Source organism: Peromyscus maniculatus, chromosome 18 (genome assembly GCF_049852395.1).
Source record: "Peromyscus maniculatus bairdii isolate BWxNUB_F1_BW_parent chromosome 18, HU_Pman_BW_mat_3.1, whole genome shotgun sequence".
NCBI classification, from domain to species: domain Eukaryota; kingdom Metazoa; phylum Chordata; class Mammalia; order Rodentia; family Cricetidae; genus Peromyscus; species Peromyscus maniculatus.
Window position 1 is genome coordinate 31,713,996 of NC_134869.1, and position 26,025 is coordinate 31,740,020.

The 26,025-nt window shown below is 40.0% G+C and overlaps 1 protein-coding gene and 1 long non-coding RNA gene across 7 annotated transcripts in view; one reads left to right on the plus strand and one right to left on the minus strand.

Moving 5' to 3' along the window:
- Positions 1–7,031: 7,031 nt before the first annotated feature.
- On the minus strand, positions 7,032–10,484 carry LOC143269156 (uncharacterized). 2 transcript variants are annotated; one of them, XR_013045511.1, is made up of 2 exons: positions 10,133–10,484; positions 7,032–9,357 (listed from the first exon to the last, which is right to left on the minus strand). It is a non-coding gene; the product is annotated as an uncharacterized LOC143269156 (long non-coding RNA). The 2 variants fall into 2 exon arrangements; XR_013045510.1 differs by having other exon boundaries at positions 9,876–10,484.
- Lin7a (lin-7 cell polarity scaffold A) overlaps positions 9,432–26,025 on the plus strand; it is a 140,951-nt gene continuing 124,357 nt past the window's right edge. Inside the window, exons 1-2 of one of the 5 annotated variants that reach the window (XM_042263478.2) lie at positions 9,432–9,740; positions 9,882–9,972. In XM_042263478.2, coding sequence (XP_042119412.1) covers positions 9,891–9,972 — 82 coding nt within the window. In that variant the 5' untranslated portion in view covers positions 9,432–9,740; positions 9,882–9,890. The other 4 variants (XM_076553863.1, XM_042263481.2, XM_042263479.2 and 1 more) reach the window with 4 other exon arrangements.

Consider the following 26,025-nt stretch of genomic DNA (forward strand, 5'->3'; position numbering starts at 1 on the left):
AATGTTTACATGCTTTAAAATAGCATGTGCATATGATAAATATAGGCAGTTTTATATGTAAGCTGAAAATTTTTACGTGAAGTTTTAAGCTTGTAGATTTTATTTTTCTTTAGATGTACACACTATTGGTTTCTTAGCAGACAATCACTTTGACCTACTACATTCCTGGAAAGCCTATGATATACATTTTCAATGAAAAATGGTGCTCATTCTGTGTCAACCATGTCTTATTTTAATCACTTCAGATTTTAAAAATTAAAATCTCTGTGATATTTACATGAATAAAAGGCATCAAGTGGCATGCAATCCCGGGCATATGGGAAGGCAGCAATAAGCTGGTCACAGGTATAATTACTATTATAATCCCAAATTCTGTAAGTGGAAATGGGCACATTCACAGTGGGTAATTAAAGTGTAGAAGGCCACAGATGAGTAGAACTCACGTTCATAAATAAACATAAAAAGGATGCTGTGGCGGGGTTGCATGCACTTGTACACTTAGAGAGTCCACAGCAGGTTGCTGGTTTCTTAGTCTATCATTTTCTGCCTCATTCCCTTGTAACAGGGACTCTCATGGAACCTTAGTGTGGCTGTTTGTTGGTTGTGCTGATAACCAACAAGCCCCAGTGATCTTGTCTTATACCCCCCACCCCTCCGTTCCAGTGCTTGGTTATAGATGCTTGCCCACACTCCACATTTCCCATGGGTTCTGGGATCCAAACTCAGAGCCTCATATTTGGCAGCAAGCAATTTGTAATGTGGAGCCATTCACCCAGTACAACATAAATAAAAAGCTGGGTTTTTTTTTGGGGGGGGTATTTTTTTTGGTAGTTTCAGAGTAAAATCCTAGTAATAATCTGAAAATGCATGAAATACTTCTTTGATGAAATAATTTGAAATTAGGCAAGAAAGACTGTGTGGCTCTACTTACATGAATATAGCAATGTTATTGCAATTAAATAAAATATGTGTATCTGACAGAGGCAGGCAGATCTCTGTGAGTTCGAGGTCAGCCTGGGCTACCAAGTGAATTCCAGGAAAGGCGCAAAGCTACACAGAGAAACCTTGTCTCGAAAAACCAAAAAATAAGTAAGTAAGTAAGTAAGTAAATAAATAAATAAATAAATAAAGTGTATCTGAATCTTATTTAAGTTTTTTTGTATGTAGATGAACCTGCTTGTTTATCTATGTCATAAACACATACAAGGCATTGTGTGTGTGTGTGTGTGTGTGTGTGTGTGTGTGTGTCTGTGTGTGTGTTTATTCATGGTGAATAGGCTTTTAGAATAATCCTTAAATTGTTTACCATATGCACTGATTCATCCTTACATTTTCAAAGCAAAACCCTTATCAAAAATAGAATTGACTATGCCAGGCAGTAGTGGTGTATGCCTTTAATCCTAGCACTTGGGAGGCAGAGGCAGGGGATCTCTCTGAGTTTGGGGCCAGCCTGGTCTACCGAGTGAGTTCCAGGACAGCCAGGGCTGCACAGAGAGAAACTTGGTCTCAAAACAACAACAACAAAATAACAGCAAAAGCACACCCCCCTCAAATAAAATTGATAGGATAAATAGATAAATAAAGACTTACCAGAATGCTGTACTGACTTTATTTTACCTAGATAATGATGTGAGGTCTGCTTGTTCTCTCTAATTTGGAAGACAGCTTTGACTTGAGAGTCTAGATAAAAATATTTATATACGTGGTATGTCATAACTGATCCAAACGATCCCGGGTAATAGGTACCTTGAGACACTAATGCAGAGTTAAAACTTTTGTCTTTTTCTTGTTCTTCACAATGAAATTCTCAAGAAGCCATAACAAAGCCTTAAGTAGATCTAATATATGAGTAAATGATTTGAACAAGAAATAATTTCTTTCAAAAAAAACTTTGAAAGAGGAGACTTCTCAGAGACACAGCATTCCAGGAAGCAGATCTGCCTGGAGTTCTGTGCAGACTCGGAGGGGTCTGAGCTGCAGGAGAATCAAGCCCCAGAAAGGTCTGCCTGCACAGACAGAGCTCAAGCATGGCAGAAGAACCAGGGAGCCAAGAAACCGAGAGGGGAGCTCTGTTTTAGGGAAGCGGAATTTGCTCTCACTAATAAACTTGAGAAGCTCTTTAAGCTTTATATTTGGATTGGAAGGATCATATTTGAATTGTAGCATTCCCGCCTTCCCCCACCTCTAAATGATAGCAGTGGGGGGAAAAAACCAAATATAGGATTCTTCCGAATGTGCTGTCCATGTCAATGGTGCATTTAGCTCTTAAAGTTACTAATTACTGACATATATGTTTTTCAGCATGCCTTGTGCAAATTCTGGTGCCCAATTACTGCGCTGTGAAAGAATGTGAGAAGAATTTGAAAATGGCCTTGATGTCCATTTCCTCCTAATATCCTTAATTAATCCTATAGCACTAAAGTTAGAGGAAAATTGTATTGCTGGCTGGAAGAAAGGGAGCTAGATTTAAAGAAGTTAAAGCAACAAGGTGAGGTGCTTTTCAAGAGAAAGCTCTTAGAATCGTCTTTTAAATAAGGCTAAAATCTGGACCCAGGAGATTTTACTGTAAATGTGTAGCAGGGAGGGTGCATACACCTGTGCACAGGAGGTTGTGGGTGTCTTAGTCTGTCATATTCTGCCTCCTTCTCTCTCTCTCCCTCACTCTAAGGCAGGCAAATGTGTCTGTGGACAAGACTGATGATCTGTGTCCATCCCTAGAACTCATGGAAGAAGAGACTGACTTTCTGCAAGTTGTTCCCTGACCTCTGCTCATGCACCCTGGCACTTTTGCATATCCCTCCCTTACACATAAACACTCCACAAATAAATGCATAAATGTAATGAAAATTGAATTGAAGCTACAAATCAAAACAAGGCCTCAGGGTCCTTGTTAAAGATCAACGTGGTGGTTACAGTCACCATGGTAAATTCTCAGCATTACAAAGGATCCAATGGTGTCTTCACTGCCTTCCTTAGTTTTCCATGAAATCCTTTAGAAGATCTTGTGCTTTATTAGATGGCCCTAATCAAAGTCTGAAAATGTGTCTCTTCATGCTCAAAGAGAAAAATCATCTTATTGTCTACATAAAAGAAAGAAAATATCCCTAGTTTCTCCTGGAAGAAGAGAAACAATTTCCAAAACAGTTCCTAATGGAGATTTTCTTCCTTTTTGTTTCTGTTATATATTTACAACATACAAATTTATAGTATCATTTCTTCTTGGGGATACATTGTATTCTAATTTGATGCTTCTATATCCTCTCCAATTATTCCATAAATTCATTAATAAATAGCATGAAGAGGTCTTATTTCTAACTCTATCCCAAGTCCTGTGTCCGGGTCAGTAAGGAATATATCAAAGACAGTACAGATGTATTGTTTAAAGATCAGTTGTATCAAGTACAATGTGACTCTTTTGTGGGCTGTCTCCATCACTGTTCTATTGCTATGAAGTGACGCCATGACCAAAACAACTCTTATAAAAGAAAGCATTTAATTAGGGACTAGCTTATAGTTTCAGAGGGTCAGTCCATCGTCATCATGGCAGGGAGCCTGGTGGCTGATCTGTGGTGCTAGAGCAGTAGTTGGGGGCTTTACATTCTGACCCTTCATCAGCAGGCAGCAGAGAGAGTGAGCAGCATTGGGCCCAGCTTGGGTTTTTGAGACACCCAAGCCCATCAAGGACACACCCCCTTAACAAGGACACACCTCCTCCAACAAGCACACACCTCCTCCCACAAGGACTCACCTCCTCTAACAAGGACACACCTCCTCCCACAAGGACACACTTCCACCAACAGAGACACACCTCCTTTAACAAGGACACGCCTCCTCCCACAAGGACACACCTCCTCCCACAAGGACACACCTCCTCCAGACACACCTCCTCCAACAAGGACACACCTCCTCCAACAAGGACACACCTCCTCCCACAGGGACACACCTCTTCCAACAAGGACACGCCTCCTCCAACAAGGACACACCTTCTCCAACAGGGACACACCTTCTCCAACAAGGACACACCTCCTAATCTTTCCAAACAGTTTACCGACTGGGAACTAAACTTGCAAATATATAAGCCTATGTGGGCCATTTTCATTCAAACCACCACATGGGTTATGTCATAAGTGCATAATAATTGGTTTTCTAGGGGGGGGGGGGGAAGTAACTTTCCTATATAGTATTTGCTGTCATCATGGCTAGTGTAAAATTAACAGGGAGGCATTCCTGGAACTATTTCTTAGATAAAATTTGCAAAACCAGGCCTTACAGAACCAGCATTTATGATTACCTCTACCTAAGTTTGTCTAGTTTATGGGTGGTTTGCGTTTTATTTTTCTTCCTTTATCAAAACTAAACAAAAACCATACATTAGTGGTTGGTATACAGCAGGTTAGATGTAAAATCTTTGATTTGGCTATCTGGAGCTGGGGCTTAGTAGGCCAGTGGTATACAAGGTAGCTTGCACCTGTGAAGGCCTACACCAATTGCCAGCATCACCAAAACAAACAAATACAATCTTTTACTCAGAACAATCTAAAAACTTTAAGCTTATAGTGATTTTTAAAAAATGTTAAATATTGTGAGGACCAAAAGATGATAAATACAGAAAAATTGTGAGGAAAGATGAGTTGTATATAATTCTTCTTGTATTTGTGCTTACTAGATCTCTTTTATCTCCTGTGCTGCCCTAAGAAACATTAAATGTGAATTTAGAAAAATGTGAGATTGGGGTGCATAAAAAAAAAAAGGAGCCGGGCGGTGGTGGCGCACGCCTTTAATCCCAGCACTCGGGAGGCAGAGCCAGGCGGATCTCTGTGAGTTCGAGGCCAGCCTGGGCTATCAAGTGAGTCCCAGGAAAGGCGCAAAGCTACACAGAGAAACCCTGTCTCGAAAAACCAAAAAAAAAAAAAAAAAAAAAAAAAAAAAAAAAAAAAAGGAAACGTAAAAGCTTTGAATTTAAATTCCTTTATTAAAAGATCACCTATGACTTACACTGTAAATTCAAATTCAAAATGATGTCCAATACAAAACGAACCTTTACTTTACACCAATTATGTAATAAACTAAAGATGATAATTTAAAATTATTTTCTATTATATGAACCAAATAGACATAAACAAAACATTCACAAATCAGGAAATCTTTGTATTTATAAATCATGCTATTTGCACACAGAAGCAAAATAAAAATATTAGATTTATAATTTATGCGATAATTAATGATGTGAGAAAATATAGATAAGCTCCTACAACTAAAGAATAATTATTCAGATTTCAGCTTTCCTCCCTTTAAAATGGTTTTTATTAGTTTGAGGTAAATTAAAAATAATGAGAACTGACTTGTAATGTTTTTATTTCATCTTTAATTTTCTGATATCCAACTCTGAATTAGTGACTCTTCATTCTGATGTTACCAAGTTTTACTGTAGATGCCACCAAGCGATTTTTCCTTCAACCTTCAATATTATTTGTCATTTGTTTTGCAATTGGTGTGAAGCAGAAGGTTCATTACATTTCTATTAATTATGTTATTTTCCACTCTTAGACTCTCAATGGCTTTCTATTTTCTCATAGTCTTACAACAAACTCTTGATTTGAACCAGGTATTTCTATCTGCCATCCTGGCTTGCAAGGCTCAATTATTCTCTAAGAGGCTATATTTAAGAGACTCTACCTTTAGGGAACCTGAAATTTTTCTAGAACTAATTTAATTGCCAACTTTTCCAATCTCTACATAGTACTCAATGCCTAATTACTCCTTCTTGTTCCTTCTTTGTAATTCAAAAAAGTAACTAAAAACAGGATTTATTCTTCTGTATACTTCATTATCTCAAGTGCCTAGAACAGTGTCTGTCAAATAGCAAGTATACAAAGAATCTGTTGAAGCAATAGACAAGTAGTTACCAAAACAAAATAAGAAGACAATAAATACAGTCAGAATTTTTTTTCTAATAATGAGTTAAAATATTTACAAGCTGAAGTTGATTACATGTAGGTTGATTCTACATTTTAATGTAGTGGTGTTTTGACAAAGCCCTGTGAGTTAGGAAAGCTATGGTGATACCATGAATCAGTCAAAAATAATGTGTAACGCTCCGGGTGATAGAGTTTCAGTTAGAAGGTGCTATTTTTCTCATATGAAACTGTGCTTATTATACGCCATTGAAAACTTGGCTAAACATATTTTCTTGGTATGCTAATGCTTTTTGCAAACCTTTTCTTGATTCTGCCATGTAATTTAAAAAGATTCAATTAAGGGAAGAAGATTTAACTAGCTTTGAATGAAATTTCTAGCAAAAACAGATTTTATATTTCAAAGCAGACAGTTGTTTTATTATTAGCTGTATTGGTTTACATTGGAAACAGAATGTTTGTCTCCGTATATTCCTGCCTCTGACTGTGTCTCAAGCAAGAGAAGAATGGCTATGGAGGTGGGGGGGGGGTGGAGAATATGAAGGAGACTTACACCTGTGATTGTGAAATAAATGTCTGAAACACTAAATATTCAATAAAGTAAAGTGTTAGAGTTTCTTCCCTAAAACCATAGTGGCTTCTATGTCTAGATGCAGTTACTATGAAGGTAGGTTAACATCTCTGAGCACTAGTTTACTTATCTCCAAAATGGAATAAAAATACCTGCTTATCAAGGCTGGAAAGACTGGGAGAATATCACAATGTAACCCTTGAACATGTGTGGTGCTTAATAAAGTGTTTATTAAGTCAATAATGTAACTTAGGTTGCCAGTGAATTCAACTTTTGGATATCTTCTAAGGAAATAATATAGTGACTAGGTAATTAAACAGTTATGACTAAAATGTAATTACATATATCTCAACAACTCTGATAGAGACAGAAGGGGAACAGCACACGATAAGTCAAGCACATTAACCTTGATGAAACAAAGTTTGGAGCTGAGGTGATCAGACTATTGTGCATGAGATCTGAGCATGGGCACATATATCCAAGCACAAGAAGAAGTTTAGGACATTTTTCTATGTCTCTCCATGTCTCAGAAAGATGATGACAAATTCTAGTTCACAAGTAAATTTATTGAGAACAACTGATTATGCTTGCTGACATATTATCCATTTTCTACAAGTGTTTAGACATCAGCAAGGATACTGAATTTACCAGTACTGGGAATAATAACAGGTGGATACCTGGTGAATGATGCTTCTTCTTTTAGTTCTTGAATAAAAGAGACAACATTAAAAAAATATGGTAGAGTAAATTTTCAATTAAGAAACTCAAATATAAGTTAAGAAACATGCTATAAACTGTTGGTTCTGGAGAACCATTAGGAAGCAAAATGTCAAAAATCCTGCCATCGTAAACCTTGCAATCTGAAGTTTATGTTGAAATAGGTGCAATTAAGGCTTTTAGAGAGATGAATCAAATTGCTAATGTGCACATTCCTAATCAAGAATTTTGTTTAAAGAATTACATTAATGGCCAAGGGATTGGTATTTTTCCATCCTTAGTTATTGAATGAGCTTTGATATTGTATGCAAAATCCTGAAACACATTCTGCTATCAAGGCACACAACTGAATTTCTCCTTCCTGTTACCTCCTTTAGGACCTGTGTATGCTGATAATTGCTTAGAGTTACTGGTTCCTTCTCCTTCCTTCTCCCACAATGTTTTCTTTCTGTATTGCTTAAGGCATCTCCTGAACAAAATTCTATGCTTTGTTCACTGTTTATCATGTAATCAGGACTAAGTAGAAAGAAAGAGAGTTAAATCTTGTCAGCCTTGGCATGACCAGTCCCTAGCATAGTTCTTCAACTAATAAATAGCTACTAATAAACTAGTAAATATTAATAATAAATAATTGGTAGCTTTTACTAGTAAATTTATAGAGTCTGCTATTCTCAAAGTACATTCTTTGCTTAAGATTTATTTTACTTCTAATTATATGTCCGTTTGGATCTATTCACAAGAGTGTAGATGCCTGGGGAGGCCAGAGGTGTCAGAGACCCCTGGAGCTGGAGTTAGAGGGAGCTGTGAGCCATCTGATGGATGTACTGGCAACTGAACTTGAGTGCTCTGCAAGAGCAGTATGTGCTCTTGACCGCTGTACCATCTCTGCAGCACCACAAAGTCTATTCCTTTTTAAATTCTCCTTCATTTTTGATTGAAGTATAATTACATAATTTCCCTGTTTCCTCCCTCTAATCTTCCCCATGTACTGCCTCCTTGCTCTCTCCCTCTCAAATTCATGGTCTCTATTTCTCTAATTGTTGTTTCACACACACACACACACACACACACACACACACACACACACACACTCACACTCACACACATACTCACACACATGTGTATAAATGTATATAAATTGTGTGTGTGTGTGTATAAATACAACCCACTCAGTCCATATAATGTAACTTGTATGCTTATGATTTGGGAACATATCCCTTTTACAGGATCAGCAGAAGCTCATAAATCTCAGTGACATTACAGAGTAGACTCAGTTTTCTCCTCTTACCAGATCACTGTGCAACTGAAGGAAGCTGTTTCCCTTGCTTGGCAGATGAGGAGACTGGAGATCTACGAGAGACTGTGAGTTTGTCAGAGAGTATGCGTGACTAAGAGTTGAATCTCACGATCAAATTTTCCCTAAAAATACTTAAAGATTATGTATCTATCAGTGTGCCACTAAGGATCTGTTGAGTGGATAGAGGGCCAATCATCTTTGACTATCTCAATCATTGGCGAAAGTCTATTGCTTTCTATCTCTTGGTGTAATTGGAAGAACATGACATTGATTATATGCAAATACTTTGCTGCAACCCAGGGTCTGCCTCTGAGAGTTTCTTGGTTGTCACAATGATGATTTAGCTGTCACAGGGAAGGGCAGCATGGTCATCCAGGCACTGTTCTCACTCATCTCCATTATGCCTAGAGGAGGTTTATCCATGCTTCTTCATGGTCTGATAAGGAAATAAGGCTTGGTGGAAATTTAGTGAAAGTTGAGATAAAGTCAGTATTTGACGGCTCCAGCAACTGAATCCTGGTCAACTGACTCTCCAATAAGCTTTTTAATGTTATCTCCTGCTAATCCAGAGGCTGCAGGGAAAGAATGAATCTAGGATGTAGTAAATGACATGTAACACCCTCGGATCAATTCTTGTCACATATGCTAATTAATCAATAAGTAACACCCCTGAATACATGCTTCTTCTAGATTAATGTAAAAAGGTCCTAGATAGATATTTTTTCAATGACATTGTAAGGAAGTTTGCTTGCAAAGGCAAGCTATTTCCTAGGCAATACACTCAGCTCCTAAACTAACACTTACCTATGGAACCCTGGCCCTCCGTCAGTTACCTCGTACTGTTAGGAGTGGACATTCTAAGAAAAAAAAAAAAAAAAGCTTCAACAGAAATTAACAGCAACTCAATGATATAGCAGCATCTCCCACTGACAGTGATGTTTTCTCTCTAAAGGGATGTGGGATTAATAGGTTGAAAATTCCCTTAATCTGGGGGGAAAAATGTGTCCCCACTCTATCATTTCTGTGTCCTCTTTCTCTGTGTACAAGTGCATTCTGACCGTTAAGCTTGGGTGGAAAGTTGAAAGACAGCTAACCAGCTACACCCAGCCAGAGCTCCCGGGTGGAGGAGCAAAGTTCTAGGGCTGAGCCGAGCGTTCCTTTCTCAGCGCCTGGCCATGCAGGCGCTCGCGGATACCTGCCCTGCCTGGCGCCGCGTCTGAAGATTCGCCTCGGCGGAACAGTTGAGTCTCCATCTGGTTACCAACCCACCCGAGCTTTCTTCTCCTCCATCACCACCTTCCTGCCTCCCCCTCCTCCCCCTCCTTTCCGTCTTCCCTCTCCACCCCCGCCCCCAATCTCCTCCTCTTTTTCTCACTACAAGCGGTGGCTGATGCTGAAGCCGAGCGTCACTTCGGCTCCCACGGCAGACATGGCGACATTGACAGTGGTCCAGCCGCTTACTCTGGACAGAGGTAAGGGAGCGGCTGGTCCATCAGGCCACAGAGTCCGCACCGCTTCCCCCTCCGCCCTGCCCAGTCCCACTGGGACAGCAGGATGCACTCGGCCAGGGGCAGCTGGGCGAGGAAGATCAGCCCAGGAGGCTTTCGCGCCCGGAGCAGGACACTTTCTAACCCTCTCTCCTCGCCTGGTTCCCGCCGCCCCTTCTCGCTGAGCTCTCCGGGGCGTGGATGTCTTGCCAGGGCTCCGATGCTCCAGCCGCAGGTCCTAGTCCTTTGCGGGGGTCGCCTCCGGGGCCCCGGCTTTGTTGGAGAGGATGTGCGGGAACCGCTGAGCGCTGGTGACAGGAGGTTGGAGAGGGGGCAGAGAAAGCTCTCTCCCAGCCAGAGCAGCCAAGGGACCAGTGTGGGCAAGCCAGCTAACAACTGCCGGCCCTGGGGAAGCGGAGGGAGGAAGTTTGTCGCCCGAGCTGGAGACAGGGTCTGTGCAGCTGCGGTGACTGGGAGATCGCCCCGGGGCGGGAGGGCGCTCGGCAGAGTAGCTGGGTGCACCACGGCACGCCTGGGCTAAGAAGCCACTGAGCCAGGGCGCTGCCCTCCGGCGAAAGGGCAGAGAGGAACCCGGGCAGCTTAGCTGGCTAGGGGACGCTGCATCCCGGAGGCGAGCCGGCTTGGCTCTGAGCTTTCCGTCCGGAGCTGCGGCTTGGGTCTCGGTGCTCCCTCGCCTGCAGTTTCAGGGCGGTAGCAACTCCTGTCGCCTGCTCCAAACCAACAACCTTGTTCTTCACCAGCCAAGTGTACCTCCGTGCCTGGGCTGCAGACAACGCGGGGACAAAGCGCAGGCTGGGTAACAGTTTAACTTCTAGCCTTTGACCTGTGCGTCCTACTCTTTGGCTGTATAGGAAACAGCGTTTGCTACCTCCTCAAACCTTGCCAAACCTGGCTACCGGTTTCTCCTCTGGGCTCAGGCCTGCCGGGTGCACCCGAGTAGTACCTGACTGTGAGTGGGAGTTTCCTTTCTCCCTTCCCAGTCCAGGCACTAGGGCTCCAGATTCCCTGCTCTGTAGAGAGAGGGCACCTCTAGCTCCTGTCCGCTGCGGCGGGGCTTAGGACCCAGGGCAGCCATTTGAAAATGCTGTGCTCAAAAGAAAATGATTTAGTCCTTGTCCCTCTAAATTTTCTCTTTCTGGAGGATTAAACTAGAGGGCCCAGCAAGGCAAAAAGAGCATCCTGCTGCGGAGCACAGTGGCAAAGCTGGTAAACTCTGTTTGAGGTTCTTAATTTGGAGGCATCTCTGGTGACTATAACTCAATCTGTTGGTGTCAGAACAGATATTATGCGGTGCCCATAGCAACCTTAGTTGGGGTAAGAGTTGAAAAATAATTGATTTTTATGTTGGGGAAATGTTCATTTACAGGCTTGCAAATTAATAACAGCAAAGAGCTCAGAAACCCGTCGTATAATCTATGATTTCCCCCACCCCCAATATCATCCGTACTAAGCAGGATAAATCCATTGTTGGTAAGTGCCAAGCAGATGGCATGCTATTAAAAACGATGGGTTTCCCAAGTATTTCTGTTTTAATGTGATGAGCTCTTATATTGTCCCATTACTAAATTACAGTCATTAACCATCCCAAGTTTAACTATGTTAAACATCCCAAGTTCTAACTCTGTTAGAAGCAAACACTCCAAAAAGACCACATACCGAAGCAAGTTTAGATCCCACTACTACTATTACTGATACAATAATCCCACTTTGAAGGGGTTATCTTAGCCCTTAGGTGTCCCAGTCGGTTGTTTGGAGGAGGTATTACACAGACGATTTAAAGTGGATTCTTGTTTATATTCAGATGGTACCTGTGCTGTGATTAGAGCCGTACAGTAGCCCCGGAAGCAAAGTTAACTATGTGAATATCTGAATGAATGAACCATCTATCCTTACTGGCTTTATCCTTACTGGCTTTAACTGTTTGGTGAGTGGGAAGACTATCAATTAAGTGTCTTCTCTCTACTTCATTGTGATAGTACCTTAACATGATCAATTAGGTATTTTTATTATTAGACTGATGGAATATGGGATTCTAACCTTTGTCTTTGAAAAGGGCTTCACTCGGTTGGTCATTAGGAATTTGGGGCTGATGATTGCAATACTATGCAGTTTTCTCCTAACTTAGGTTTCAGTGTTTGGCCCCCTACTGGAAACTAGATCACACCAAGCTCTGTGGTGCCATTTGATATATACTCTAAACTTGCCCACCCAAAGGCTTTTGGCCCTGTCAAAGCCTTTATAACTGGTTGTTACTTTTGTCCCCCCAATGGGTGGAGCTCCTTGAGGGATGAGGCCATTTCTGAATCCATCCTTGAACTCCTTATAGTCCCTGACTTGTGGTAGACATCTACAACTAATGTAGATTCGTGTTAGTGAACTAAAACCTGAAGTAAATCAAGAGCTGTTGATGATAGGGATTTCAGACCAAACGGAGATACAATCCATGGAGTCATAGCACTACAGAGCTAGCAAGGTTGGTAGTGCACCCGGAGCGAAGTTGTTAGGAACCTTTCCTCTGTTCCCTTGGTGGATTTCCATCAGCCACAGCTACTTACCAAGGCTTTGCCTTTGTTTGTTTGGTTTTTTGTTTGTTTGTTTGTTTGTTTTTTCAAGACAGGGTTTCTCTGTGTAGTCCTGGCTCTCCTGGAACTTTCTTTGTAGACCAGACTGACCTTGAACTCAGAGATCTACTTGCCCTAGCCTCCCAAGGGCTGGGATTAAAGATCTGCAGGATTGCAGCTGGTGGGCAACCAGAAAGAAGGAGATAAGCGTCTTGTCAGGGGCAACCAAGTGCATCTCGGCAAATCAGAAAACACATCCTGTGATTTTAGGGCTCCCGGTTCATCTAGTGTTTTCATTTACACAAATATAAAACTACAAAAGAAATGAAATTTTATTTTAAGGCTATGCTACCTCTAAATGGGAGATTTAATTCTTACTTAGTGTCCTTTGGCAGCACATATACAAACATACATATATACATGCATACATACATACATAACATATGCATGCATATATATATACACACATAGAGAACCTTCAGGAAAAGTTTTTAAGGAAACGAATCAAAGCTACAAGGGTTTAAATTAAGGCTTACTCTCCTGAAATTCAAATGCAATAACTGAAAGTAAGACTCTTAGATGTCACATTCATCTTGGTTTTTGTCTGGGAAGTAAGACTTTAAGATCCAGGCTGGCCCAAAAGGATGGTCAGGGTGACTTGGGGGCTTTCACATCTCTGTGTATAACCAAAGATTATTTTCTAACTGCACCAACACATTGGACTAGTCAGCACTACAGACCTTGGGGGTGGCGACAGACAGTAGATTCCTGTTTACTGTTTCTTAATAGTCTTCACTTACTCACTGAGGCCCCTACTGAAAGTCACACTTTATGTGGGATCAATGTACTGAGAAGCCAGACAAATGACAATTCTAATTTCTGTCATAAGTAACGGCCACTAGGGAAAGTTTTTTTTTTTTTTTTAAGCCATACAAATGACTCATTCATCCATTTATTCAATACACATTTATCACCTGTTGCAAACTAGATGCTTATGGGAATACAGGATGAAAGGTTTTCTGCTTCTAGGAATCTTAAGTCTGCTAGGGGAGACAAATGGTAAGAGACTGGTTTTCTAAAAATTATTGAGTGTCAACCTTATCCCAAACGCTGCTCTAAGCACCACAGTAGTGCCCATTGAGCAAAATGGGTAAAATCTAATGGTGGTTGCATGCTAGTGAGAAAGATACCATGAATACATTTATACAAGTATGAGGCTAATGGAGTAGAAATAAACTGACCAGATGACAAGGGACCACTGCTATAGATATATTTGTCAAGGAGAGACCCCTTTCGATTGTGACATTTGAGAAGAGCACTGGAAAAATGGAGGAAACAAGCTTTGTCAATAACTGGGGATAAAGAGGTTCAGGAGGAAGAAAGCAAGCCTCCTAGCACATCACAGCAGCTACTGTGAAAAAGCAGGAAAAAGAGGAGCCCTAGTCCAAGGGTATTTGAAGATGGGTAGCCAGGGGCTCAGATAATGTGTCCCATGTTAGAGTACCCAAGAATGTGAAAATGCTCTGAGAAAACAATCAGAGGAGAGATAATGGGGTGAGAGCTACTTGGTTGCTGTTGATCGAAGAGGAATCACAAAGTAAGGAAAATGTTCAGTTGCTCTTCATATATTATGTTAATATGATCTTTAGAAAAAGCAGTCATAGTGAAGGAAGTATATATAACAGCAGTTCCAGATTTACTACTTGATTACCATCCAGTTAATACACTGAGAACCAAAAAAAAAAAAAGAGTTAAAAATTAAAACTACCAGAAAAAAATAATTATACCAGAACGAAACATCTTGGGTTAAAAATTTGGTTGTGTAGGCCAAATAAATGTACAGATCAGCTTTATACCAGGTTTTGTTGTCAGACTAAAATATCATATATGATAATTTGATTTTCAAAGATGCACTAAACACTAGCTTTCATGGTGCTGTGAGTAAATCTATATTTTGAATCCGAGTGGTCTTAATATGGGATGTCTAGTTTGGGGGGTTAGACAAAAGTATATATAGTTTACCCTGTGGCCAAGTGAAGATTCTGATAAGGAGATGAACACGAAATTTATCTCTTCCCAGCTTCTAAATGTTCTCAGACCCTCTTCCTATTTTCAGAGATTGGCTTGGCCAGATTTTAATCTCTAAAACTAGGAATGACCTTCAACTAAACTCAGGGCAACAAAGCAGAGTTTAGCCCATGATACTCAATACTGTCATCTTTATAGAAAACAGAAATGCTTTGCCGTATTGAACACTGAGTCCTTCCAGACAGTTTCTGAGGGTACAGTAGCTTCAACTCTCCTTCAAGTCCAATTTCAAGGTCAGAAAGGGTAATATGAAAAAGTCCCTTTAAATTTTCACCTTTGTGTAACTTTTCCCCTCAAATTAAAACCAAATGGCTTTTAAAAAATTATGGCCTACAATGTGATAATATAAAACCTATTGTAGAAAAATGAGTAACTTAATTTTTCTATGGGTCTAGAGAGATAACTCTGCGATTAAGAGCAAGTGCTTCTCCCAGAACCCAAATTTGGTCCCCTGAACCCATGTCAGTGGCTCACAACCACCTGTAATATCAGCTCCAGGGGATCCAGTGCCTCTAGCTTTCTTGGGCACTTACACTCATGAGGACATAGTCCCACACAGGAAAAAATATATGCGTAATTGAAACTAGAGTAACTATTTTAAAATAAAATTCTAGGAGTTAATTAAAATTACACAATTTACAAATCTTTGGTGTTTGGTGACATGATCAATAGCTTCTAACCTATTTTAGTATGTCGATAAGGTAAATTGTTACAATTGCCATTCATCTAACTTTTCTGTGTTTCAACTTCAGTTTGGACAAGTTGCAAAAATGGAAATGGAAACTGCTATTTCTTGGCTTCTTTTAATCATAATTTAAATTATTGATTAAACTAGTCTTAAGTGCATTTCTTCATTTAAAAAGATCAAACTTTTGTCCTTTAAAGTTTCTACTGGGAAACCAAGGAGTTTTATATTGTGGATTTCAATTTTATGGGGGAAAATAACATGAGAACAAATATTGAATGTCAATGAGAATCCCACGGTGCCACAGTCTTCATAACATTTGTGATATATTAACATTTTCTCTTTCCTTTTCACTTTTCAAGGCTTACAGAGCCTATTACTTTATGTATCTTCCAATTCAAGCCCTGGGCAGCCTATAGATTTTCTAATCAACTGCATTCACCAGTTTTTATAAAATCTGTATTCAGCTGAAAATTGCTTTTGCTCACAGTCCAAAGAGGGCCATTCCTTCTCTTGCACCTCAGTTTTCTGTTTTTGTTTTTATTTGGGAGGATTTTTTTTTAATGGCAGAAAGAAAAGACAAGGAAGAAGAAAAAATAAACATGATAATTTTAACTACTGTTTCAAAATTGCATGCCTGATGATCTTGATAGAAAAAAAATAGAAGGTTAAGAATATGTTGTATCTTATCCTAAAACCACACCAACATCAGCAGCCTGATATATTTCAGCTCATGAACATTAAATGGTTGCTTACTTTAAGAAAATATTTTCTGGAGGCACCAATAAACATTTTACAAACTATTTTTGTTGAATGTCTTTTTTGGTGTGGTCCTGCCATTCATGAAATCAATGTTTTCACTTGGTAGTATATTTTCATGGATCACTATAGGCTCCTAGCCATATAGTAGAGCATAAGGAATATTTACTGAGTAATATGAACCTAAAATAATGCACAAGCAGTGACTGTTTTAGGTTATCTCTTGGTCAGCGTGTGTGTGTGTGTGTGTGTGTGTGTGTGTGTGTGTGTGTGTGTGTGTGTGTTTCTGTCTATCTGTCTGTAGCCCAGCAAGTGATCGGAAACAATAAGAGGCCCTGTTGTTGATATTCATAATTTCACCTCCATTTTCTGCATTGATCCTACTGTTTTAGTTGGTGACTGAACCAAACCTGTAGTCACATAACAGGACCATGAAGGCTTTTTTAATGTGAAGAGGGGGCCACAGAATCATCTGCCTCCACCCCAGTACACAAAAACGAGCTACTCTATGATTTTATTTTTCACTACCAATTAATGAATGATAGAACTCTGACGTGATAAATAGGTCAAGATAGATTTATTTTGAAAGCACTCTCTGTTGACAAAAACATCTTTAAAAGTCACACAGATCCCACCAATTCATTACCTCTAATCAATGGGATCGAGAAGTTTGTAAGATGGAGTTTTGCTAAGTAATGTTCTAGCTGCATTTGAAGACTTGCCTAGTGAAAGCAAGTATGCCTAAAACCACTTAAAAGCAGCCACGTGGGATGGAAATTTCTTTTGAAGCTGTACTCAGACATCTGTCTGTGTTGCACAGTAAGCACAGGGCTCCTGGTTTCAACTAATCACCACGTCTAGAAACACTGGAGCAATTTCAAGTCCACCTGGTTCTGTTCTTTTTGTTTACTTGCTCAGTGTTGTCATGGGAACATTAATTCTGCATAAGATCTTCAAGCAGAGAATTACCGTCATCCAAAAAAGAATGGATTAATGGAAGTCACAGAATGTTCACAAGACTTCAAACCCCAGGTTATATGGCAGAGAAGTAAGCATCAAGTGACAGCTGGGTCTATTCAACAGCAATGGAATACTTGAAGACTATGACTGAGAGACTACTGAAAATGATATTGAGGTAAAATAGGGAACAGTAGGTTAAACATGTAGCATGACCTTGAGAAAATGCATAAAGATGATTTAGGGAATGACAGACTAAACTATCTGGTGGTGTCTCTTAGCAGAATATAATATAAGGCACATTATTAGAATAATAAAATATGGACCATTAGAAACGAAGGTGGGGATTCTGCAGTAGGTACATGGGTCGATGAGAATGGATTAGATAAATTTCATAGGCACAGCACAGCTGTGTTCTGCACTCAGGATGCTATTAACTGTGCAAGAGGCCTTGTTGATAACATGGAGCTACTTGAAGTGGGCTTCTAGTGGTTGAATGCTACTCTAAGAATGAATGGGTCTTAGTCCTCTGCATCGTTACTGAGATTCCAGCTGAGTGCCCTGAATTATATTTTAATCAAATGTATTGGTGGCATACAGCTTCGGAAAATAAGAAATAATTGGGCCAGCAATATCAGTATTCTAAGATTGTACCTAGCTAAAATGGCAGGTTACAGTCAAGCAGATAAAATTCAATGGAAGGAAATGTAGCTTTCATTCATTACATGGAATCAAGTCAGAATGTGATTAGATTCACATTGATGGCATTGGTATAGGACTGGGACAATCTAATTCAAGAGTAGTTGATTTGGAAAATATTGATCATTTTATTTAATAAAGTCAAAACAAGCTACATGAGTAAATCATCAAAATATTAAAAATCAATCTCTTTAAAATTAAATGTAAAATTTGTACCAATACTGTAATAAAACACTAGTATTCTATAATCCATGGGGAATTATTTTAGTAATTAGTAAAAATTTTCAAATTTAGGCATCACTCTTTGTTGGCATGTTCCTCATGCTAGTGATGATTTAGAGCATAATGAAAACTATCACAGTCACAGCAAAGTTACTCAACTGATATATGACTGGTAGCAGCAGACCTAAATCCATTTGCCACATAGACAGTTTAGTATTTAGAATCTCAAACTGTAAAGGCCTACTTAAAACTCACCATCCTCATCATGGTATTAAATAGAAGCATGAGTTAAATATCTAGATTCCCTCTTGGAAGGAAGTACTACCCTACTCAGCTGTGAAACAGAGTTCCTAGGAAGGAGGATGGTTCAACATTAGGAACTACTTTGCTGTAATGTTTTACATATGTAATAAAATGTCAGCTTAATATGTGATTTAAGCCCTGTAAGAAGGGCTTCTCTTCAACATGATAAAGATTAGCTATCAAATGCAATGTTGAATGCTGCATTTAAAGGTGTAGCTGAAGTTTTTCTGGTCCTGCCTGGCCCACAGTCAGGACAAATCTCTCTCACCCACCAATCCCGCAACCACTCAGACCCAAATAAACACACAGATGCTTATATTATTTAAACTGTTTGACCTAATGGCTCCGGTTTCTTGCTATCTAGTTCTTATATCTTAAATTAACCCATTTCTATAAATCTATATCATGCCATGTGGCTCGTGGCTTACCGGTACTTTACATCTCGCTTGTCATGGCGGTGGCTGGCAGCGTCTCCTCACTCAGCCCTCCTGTTCCCAGAATTCTCCTCTCTCTATATCCCGCCTATACTTCCTGCCTGGCTACTGGCCAATCAGCACTTTATTTATTAACTAATCAGAGCAACACTTTCACAGCATATAGAACATCCCACAGCATAAAGGTGAAACATAGAACAGTATATTTAAGCCCAAGAACAATACAAAAGATTTAACCAATGCTATAAGATAAAAGCAAGCAAAAAAATATGAAGAAGGAGCTATCAAAATTACCTGTTTTCAGAGTATTCGGTTATCAATTGAAAAACTGTTAGAAGGCATAACTGAATTTCCCAGAGACAATCACTAATGCCACAAATCAGTGCTCACATATCCAAATAGTACTTAAATCGTAATCTCAAATCCAACTGACAAGTTTTAAAAATCAATGAAAAGGAAAAATACAATAACAAAATACAATAAAAAGGAAGGAATAGAAAAATGATGAATTTTGATGGCCCACCATGTGACACACCTGCTATATATTTGAGAAAAGGGGATAAAGAGGGGAGAAGATGGACAAGGTCTATCGATGGTGTGCACACTTCCCAGTTAGGGTAGAAACAAAACATTTAAACAGGTGAGAACACAATGTGACTCCGGAGAATAGTAATGACGGAGAAGAAAACACTGAGAGAATGAACGAGACTTATACAGTGAGTTCTGAAAGGCTATATGAGGATGTGGCATCTGAGAAGAAGCAGGCACTGTGCAAAGTGGAAGAAGTGAGTGCAAAGATGACCATTTTGATGAGTAAAAGCGAGGGAAAGAAGAAGTCAGAGCATAGTAAAAGAAGGGGGTAGATGAGAAAGGATGCAGAGTGGGAGGTAGCAATACCTGCTTTAAGGACTCAAGGAAACGATGGAGAGCAAATGCTATGTTCAATGTAAACAGGCATCGCAATACTATTTTCTTCCAGCCACTGTTGTTTTCTCCATCATTTCAAGGGTACCATCTTTTTTAGGAAGCAATGTGATGCTTTAAAATATACTGGCCAGAGAAGTCCTGCATACATTTTATATCCTTGCTTTTCTGCTTACTAACTCTACAATGTTCACAGAAGTTGCTTCACTGTTTTGAGTTTCAGTTTTCTAATCTGAAAAGTTGCAAATTGTAAAACTAATACCAAAGATATATATTTGTTGGTTTTAATATTCCAATATGTATAAATAAAATACTCAGACCAGGTCTGACACATAGTAAACACTCAATAGCCATCATCATTTCTTCCCTGAGCCCTGGATGCCATGTGATCCCAACATCCAGACAGGGCAAGGATGGAGAATGCTTTCTTTATCATCATACATGAAGAGGCTTGGACTACACTTAGTTGTGGATTCAAAAGTTGGAGAGAGTTATTGGAAACACTTAGAGATCCAAACGAAATGTTTCCTATATATGCAACTTATTGTCTACATACACTTTCCCTAAATTGTTCATTTCTTGATAGGTCATCAATGATCTTTAAAAACTCCATTAGGACATGAAAAGAGGTGATTGAAAATGTTGCTTTATATAGCTTTCATCCTAAACGTACATGCTTTTAACATCTTTTGTGCATATGATAAATGTATGTGCATGTGTAGCTGAGCTCACATGTGCCCTGATGCTGGTATGGAGGTAAGAGGATGATTTCAGGTGTCAGCCTTTACCTTCCACCTATTGTTGATGCTACTTCCTCTGTTGCTGCTGCTACTGTTTATCAGTCTGTATTACAGGCTATCTGGCCCCCAATCTTCTGGGGGATTCTCCTGTCTCTGTCTCCCATCTCACCATAGGAGTACTGTTCACATAGCTTTCTAATATCTACCATTGTATACATTGGGGCATCATAGTAATACCAAAATATGTTCCCCAATATTTACTAAATGAGTTATTATTTTGGCTTACATAGCCTCAAGCAAGCAAATGAGGAGAGGACACAGGGGGGCAGATTTTTATTAAACAGAAATATTCCAAAATTTGTTCGCTTTGAAATTAGAATTGGTGCCTTATAAAACTACTGAGCATTGAGCATCGTGTTCATGCACATTATACAGGGAAAAGATAATTAACAAACTTTATTTTTTTTCCAAAACAGACTTATATATTCAAAAATGGCTTAGGGTGTGCTCAGTGGTGTGATTCTAAATATAAGTTAGCCATACACAGGTATTTTAAAAATGTACTAAGAAAATGAGAAGAAAAGCTAAAAAGTGATTTTGGCTCCCCCTTTTTTTTAAAAAAAAATTATTTAGTTCTAAAGGAACTTATGATTCTCAGAAGCAAATGTGGTATCTCAAGGAAGGAGGTCTGGATCCAGATGTCTGAGTCTCAGTTCAGTCTCTTCCTTTACAGTCGCAGGCTGTATATAACCTCCACCTCACTATGCTTATAATCTGTGCGTGCTGGTTGGGTTTTGTCAACTGATACAAGCTAGAATTTCCTGGAAAGAGGGTCACTCAGCTGAGCAATTGTTGTCTCTGGATTGGACTGTCGGCCAGTCTGGGGTCATTTTCTTAATTGACAATTGATGTGGGAGAGCTCAGACCACTTATGTACAATGCCACTTGTAGGTAAGCAATCTTGGATTATATTATCAGAAGGCAAGGTGAGATTTGGCTTGGAAGATATACAATTTGGGTACAGGCATGAGTTCTTTAGTGTAACTGGAGCAAGGAAACTATTTTAAAATGTAAGCTATTGTTTGCTTTTGTACTTGTAAGCAGACCAAGTGAACAGCTTAGATTCTGTGAAACAAAGAAAAATCTTTGTAAAATTAAAAAGGAAGAAATAAAGGAAGGAAGGAAAGAAAGAAAGAAGGATAGAAGGGAGGAAGAAAGAGATAGAAAGGTGAGCAAACCATGAAGAGCAAGCCAGTGACCAGTGTTCCTCCAGTGTCTCTGCTTCAGTTCCTGCCTCTAGGTTCCTTTCCTTGACATGAACTATATAAGCTGTAACATGGAATAATCCTTTCCTCCCCAAGTTGCTTTTGGGTCATGGTGTTTATCACAGAGGTAGAAAACTGGAGCACTATGCATCCTTGGTGTATATTTGTTGCAATCCTATTTGTTTTCCTTGTAAAGTAGACAATAATGAGACTTCCTATCATGAAGCTATGGTAAACATTAGCTGAGAAGACATACACAAACAGGTTATACACATGCAAGTGCTCAAACGTGACCACCCCTATAGGAAATGCTCAACAGGGAGGGGTATCCCCCATCTCTTCCTCTTATGGTCATGCTTACCTCCCCAGTGCAGTAAGTACAAAGGCTTGAGATTTAGATAGATATGCATTTGCCCTACCGCCCTGCTGCTTACTGAGCACAGGGGCTTGGAGTGGTGCTTAATTTCTGCATGCTGTATGTGTCTTGTGTCCTTTTATAAAAACAGTGACACTGGTCATACATGTCGTTGGTTCTCTTTCCCCTCACTGAGCCATTCAGGAAAAAGCAAAGGAAAGCCTGCCCTCTGACAGTTACCAAATCAAGAGTTCAGTATAGCAGTTGAGGGAGAAGAGGCACTTGGCAGATAACTTATGAGGACGCAGTTTAGAGTCATACGGCATAGTTCGTACACATGATCACTGATGGCATGCCAGGCATTATTCTTAGCTCTGTACATATTTCATTGCAGTCTATCATTAAAACAAACCTGTGAGGTAAGTGTAAGTGTTATTTTGAAGAGTCAGGAACTGAGTCACAAAGAGTATTTTAGCTGAGGTGGATTGATTCTTAACCCCTTGGGTTTAATGGCTATGCAACACTGTCAAGAACAAGTTCATAGTCCCGTAATGTAACACACACCAAGGAACATGAACTTGCAAGGAAAAAAATGGAGACAGCAATGCTTGCCAAGGCTTCAAAGGAAGTCAGGTCAGAGGAACACAGGAGAGCATAAAGCAGCCACAGAGGAAAAGGAGAACAGAGATTTTTCTCTTCCCTTACAAAAGTATATCTATTACGCTGCTAGGAAAGATTGATTTGGATCACGTATTTTAAAATCGTAACATCAGTGCTTGAAAATAGCTGGTGGTTAATACATGGTTGTGTCCATTGTTTACAGTGGTTATTCTTCAGTTGAAAAAGAATCTATCAAGAGCATTATCAGAATATGCCGGCAATATCATGTCTTTTTCCTAGCCTGTGCCAATGGAGCGAGAGACAGTGACCGACCTTCAGATGACCTTTCAGTTATCTTTAGTGAACAAACAAAACTTTGTATTTTGGAATTTTGACAGGTAATAGGGCCCCAAATTCTCTTTCCCTGCAGCCATTGCCTCCCAGCAGGAAAAGGAAGAGGGGACTGGGGATATATCATGACCTGAATTGCATGCTCAAGAAGAAAATTGTAGTTTCTATTTTTCCCAGCTTCAAGAGCAGTTCTGGGCATCTTGAGGTGCATAAATGTACCCTGCTTACCCATCCTAACTGAAATATATGCTCGGGGGTTGTAGTATGGATTTCTTTGGCCCAAGCATTGTAGTCCATCAGTTAGTGTGGAAGAGGTATTCTACCTAAGAAAAGTTTAAAGGGATCTGAAGTGTTGCTTTTCTTGTGTAGTTTCCTTTGGTTGCTTGCTTTGGTTTTTCTGAGATAAGGTCTTATTCTGTAGGCCAGACTTGCCTGACATTCACTGTATACACCAGGCTGGCTTCAAACTAGCAGCAACCAGTCCTTCTGCTTCTGCTTCCGGAGTGCCGAGATCACCTGCATGAGCTGCCACACCCAACTGTCCTTTAAGCTAAATGTCTTCATTAACCATTTCCTACAACACTTGTGAGATTAACATAGTTTTCTTCTGCACATGGCATATATTTTCTAACAAGTGGAACTTGACTAAGTGAATAGTGGAACACAGCAAAGCTGGCTATATAACACTGATGGAATATTGACAGAGATCTTGAAAGGTCAGGGGGAAGTTCTGCATTTCTCCAGTTCGGACATATTTTAGTGAGTTGAGGTTGACAGACAAATGCTCTGGATGAATGCTGCATTCTGTGGTCACTCAGATATCAGTTTCTTCTACTGTCAGGCATCCAAATATTGCCAGTTAGGCATACTACAGATTGCCACCACTGGGGAGATGCTGCAGTGACAGACTCTTATCGAACGAATGGTTTTGGTTCCTTAAAATGTGTGTGTTGAAGTTGTGTTCTCCAATGTGAAAGTGCTTGTGGTTGGGATGATTTGGTTTAGATTATGTCAGAATGGTGGGGATCCCATTATTGGACTACTGTGTTCATAACAAGACAAAGACTCCTCGGGATCTCTCTGCCCACCTCTTCTCCTTCCTTCCTTTTTCCTTCTTTCCTTCCTCCTTTTTCCTTCCTTCCTTCCTTTTTCCTTCTTTCCTTCCTTCCTTCCTTCCTTCCTTCCTTCCTCCCTCCCTCCCTCCCTCCCTCCCTCCCTCCCTCCCTCCCTCCCTTCCTTCCTTCCTTCCTTCCTTCCTTCCTTCCTCCCTTCCTTCTTTCCTTCCTTGTCATCCTTCCTTTCCTCTCTTTTTCTTCTGCAATTTGGTTACAGCTCCCTCTGCTTCGCCTTCTCTTTATCACTCTACCTCTCCCTCCATTTTTCCTCCTTCCTACTCGCCTCCCTTAGACTCCTCCATGTAAAGACAGACACAGAAAACTGCTGTTTACGCGCAGAGGGTCATCTCTGGGTCAAACCCGGCAGAACCTTCATCTAGGAAATCCCAGGCTCTGCCGAGAAATATTTCTCTGCTCTTTAAAAGACTATCTGTACTGTTTGATTATAATAGTCATTTGGCTCGTTCAAGTGACTATAACATGATGCCGTAAACTGGTTACTTTATAAACAATAGACCTTCATTTCTCACTGGAGGCTTTCTCAAGTTCAAGGTACCAGTAGAGTGTTTGGTTCCTGCCGTTCCCTTACAGATGGCATTTTATTTTTATGTCCTCACTCAGTGGAGCACCGCCGCTCTCTGGAGCCTCTATTTTTAGGACATGAATTCTATATACGAGGTCTCTTTTTGTTGTTGTGACTTTGTATCCCAAGCCTTATACCTCCTAATGCCATTACACTCGTGGCTCGGTACAAAATCCAAACTTTGGAAGGATTGATGTAGTCAGAAACTGGCATGGCTAAAGCTAAGGCAATGCTCTCCTCTTTCTGTGACAATAGCCTCGAGAACAGTCTTTCTTACTTAGCTGAGCAGATGAGCCATAGCAAGACCATTTTACATGTGTACACATTAAGATACACATTCATGCCTTCACACGTTCCCTTCTGGAAATACCCACCATGCACACTCAGACACATTGGGAAGCTCCTACTCTTGAACCACTTTCTCTTGTTTTCAGAGCTTTAAAAGAACATACCCATATTATCTTTTCTTAGAAGTTTTCTTGGAGACGGGGTATGTAGCTCAGTAGGTAGAGCTCTTGACCCATGGCCATTGGGCCCAGCATTCAAGCCCCCACTGTAGAAATGGGAGAAAAGGAGAGCGATGAAGGTCCTATATGAATGTGTTTTGAGTTGTAAGTTTTTGTAAATGATAAATTCTTCAAATATAAAATAGTTCTGCCCGATTGATTTCCTTATACAAATTGACATTTTACTGATGTAATACAATCCCCTGGATGTTTACTTTGTACCCTTTGTATTGGTAGCCCTGGGGTCTAGAGTGTATAGTATAAATTTAATTTTTTCTTTTTGTTTTGTTTTGTTTTTTTGTCTTTTGTTTGTTTTTCAAGACAGTGTTTCTCTGTGTAGCCCTCGTTGTCCTGGAACTCACTCTGTAGACCAGGCTGGCCTTGAATTCACAAAGATCCGCCTGCCTCTGCCTCATGTGTGCTGGGATTAAAGGCATATGCCACCACCATCCAGCCTGTTTTTCTTAAAATTATGTTATATATATATTGTACTTCCAATCCCTCCTTCCTATAAGTACAGCTCTAGATCACATATACTTATGATTTATAAATGCTGCCTACATTCTTAATGGTTGTAAAACTCAAGAGACTATTTCATGACACAGGAAATTGGATTAAGTTTCCATTTCGCCGTCCACTTATGAAGCTGTGTTGGAACCTTACTGTGCTCTACCATTCACATTTGTCTATGGCTGATTTGACCCTAGAACTGCACTGTTGGCTAGTTGATACAGAGGCAGTACAGTCAGCAAACCTAAACTGTCCACTCAATAGCAGTCCTAATGTCCGACAGGCCCCTCTTTTAAGGCATTAAGAAGATGGAACAGAGTCGGTAGCGGTGGCACACATCTTTAATCCTACCTACCACTT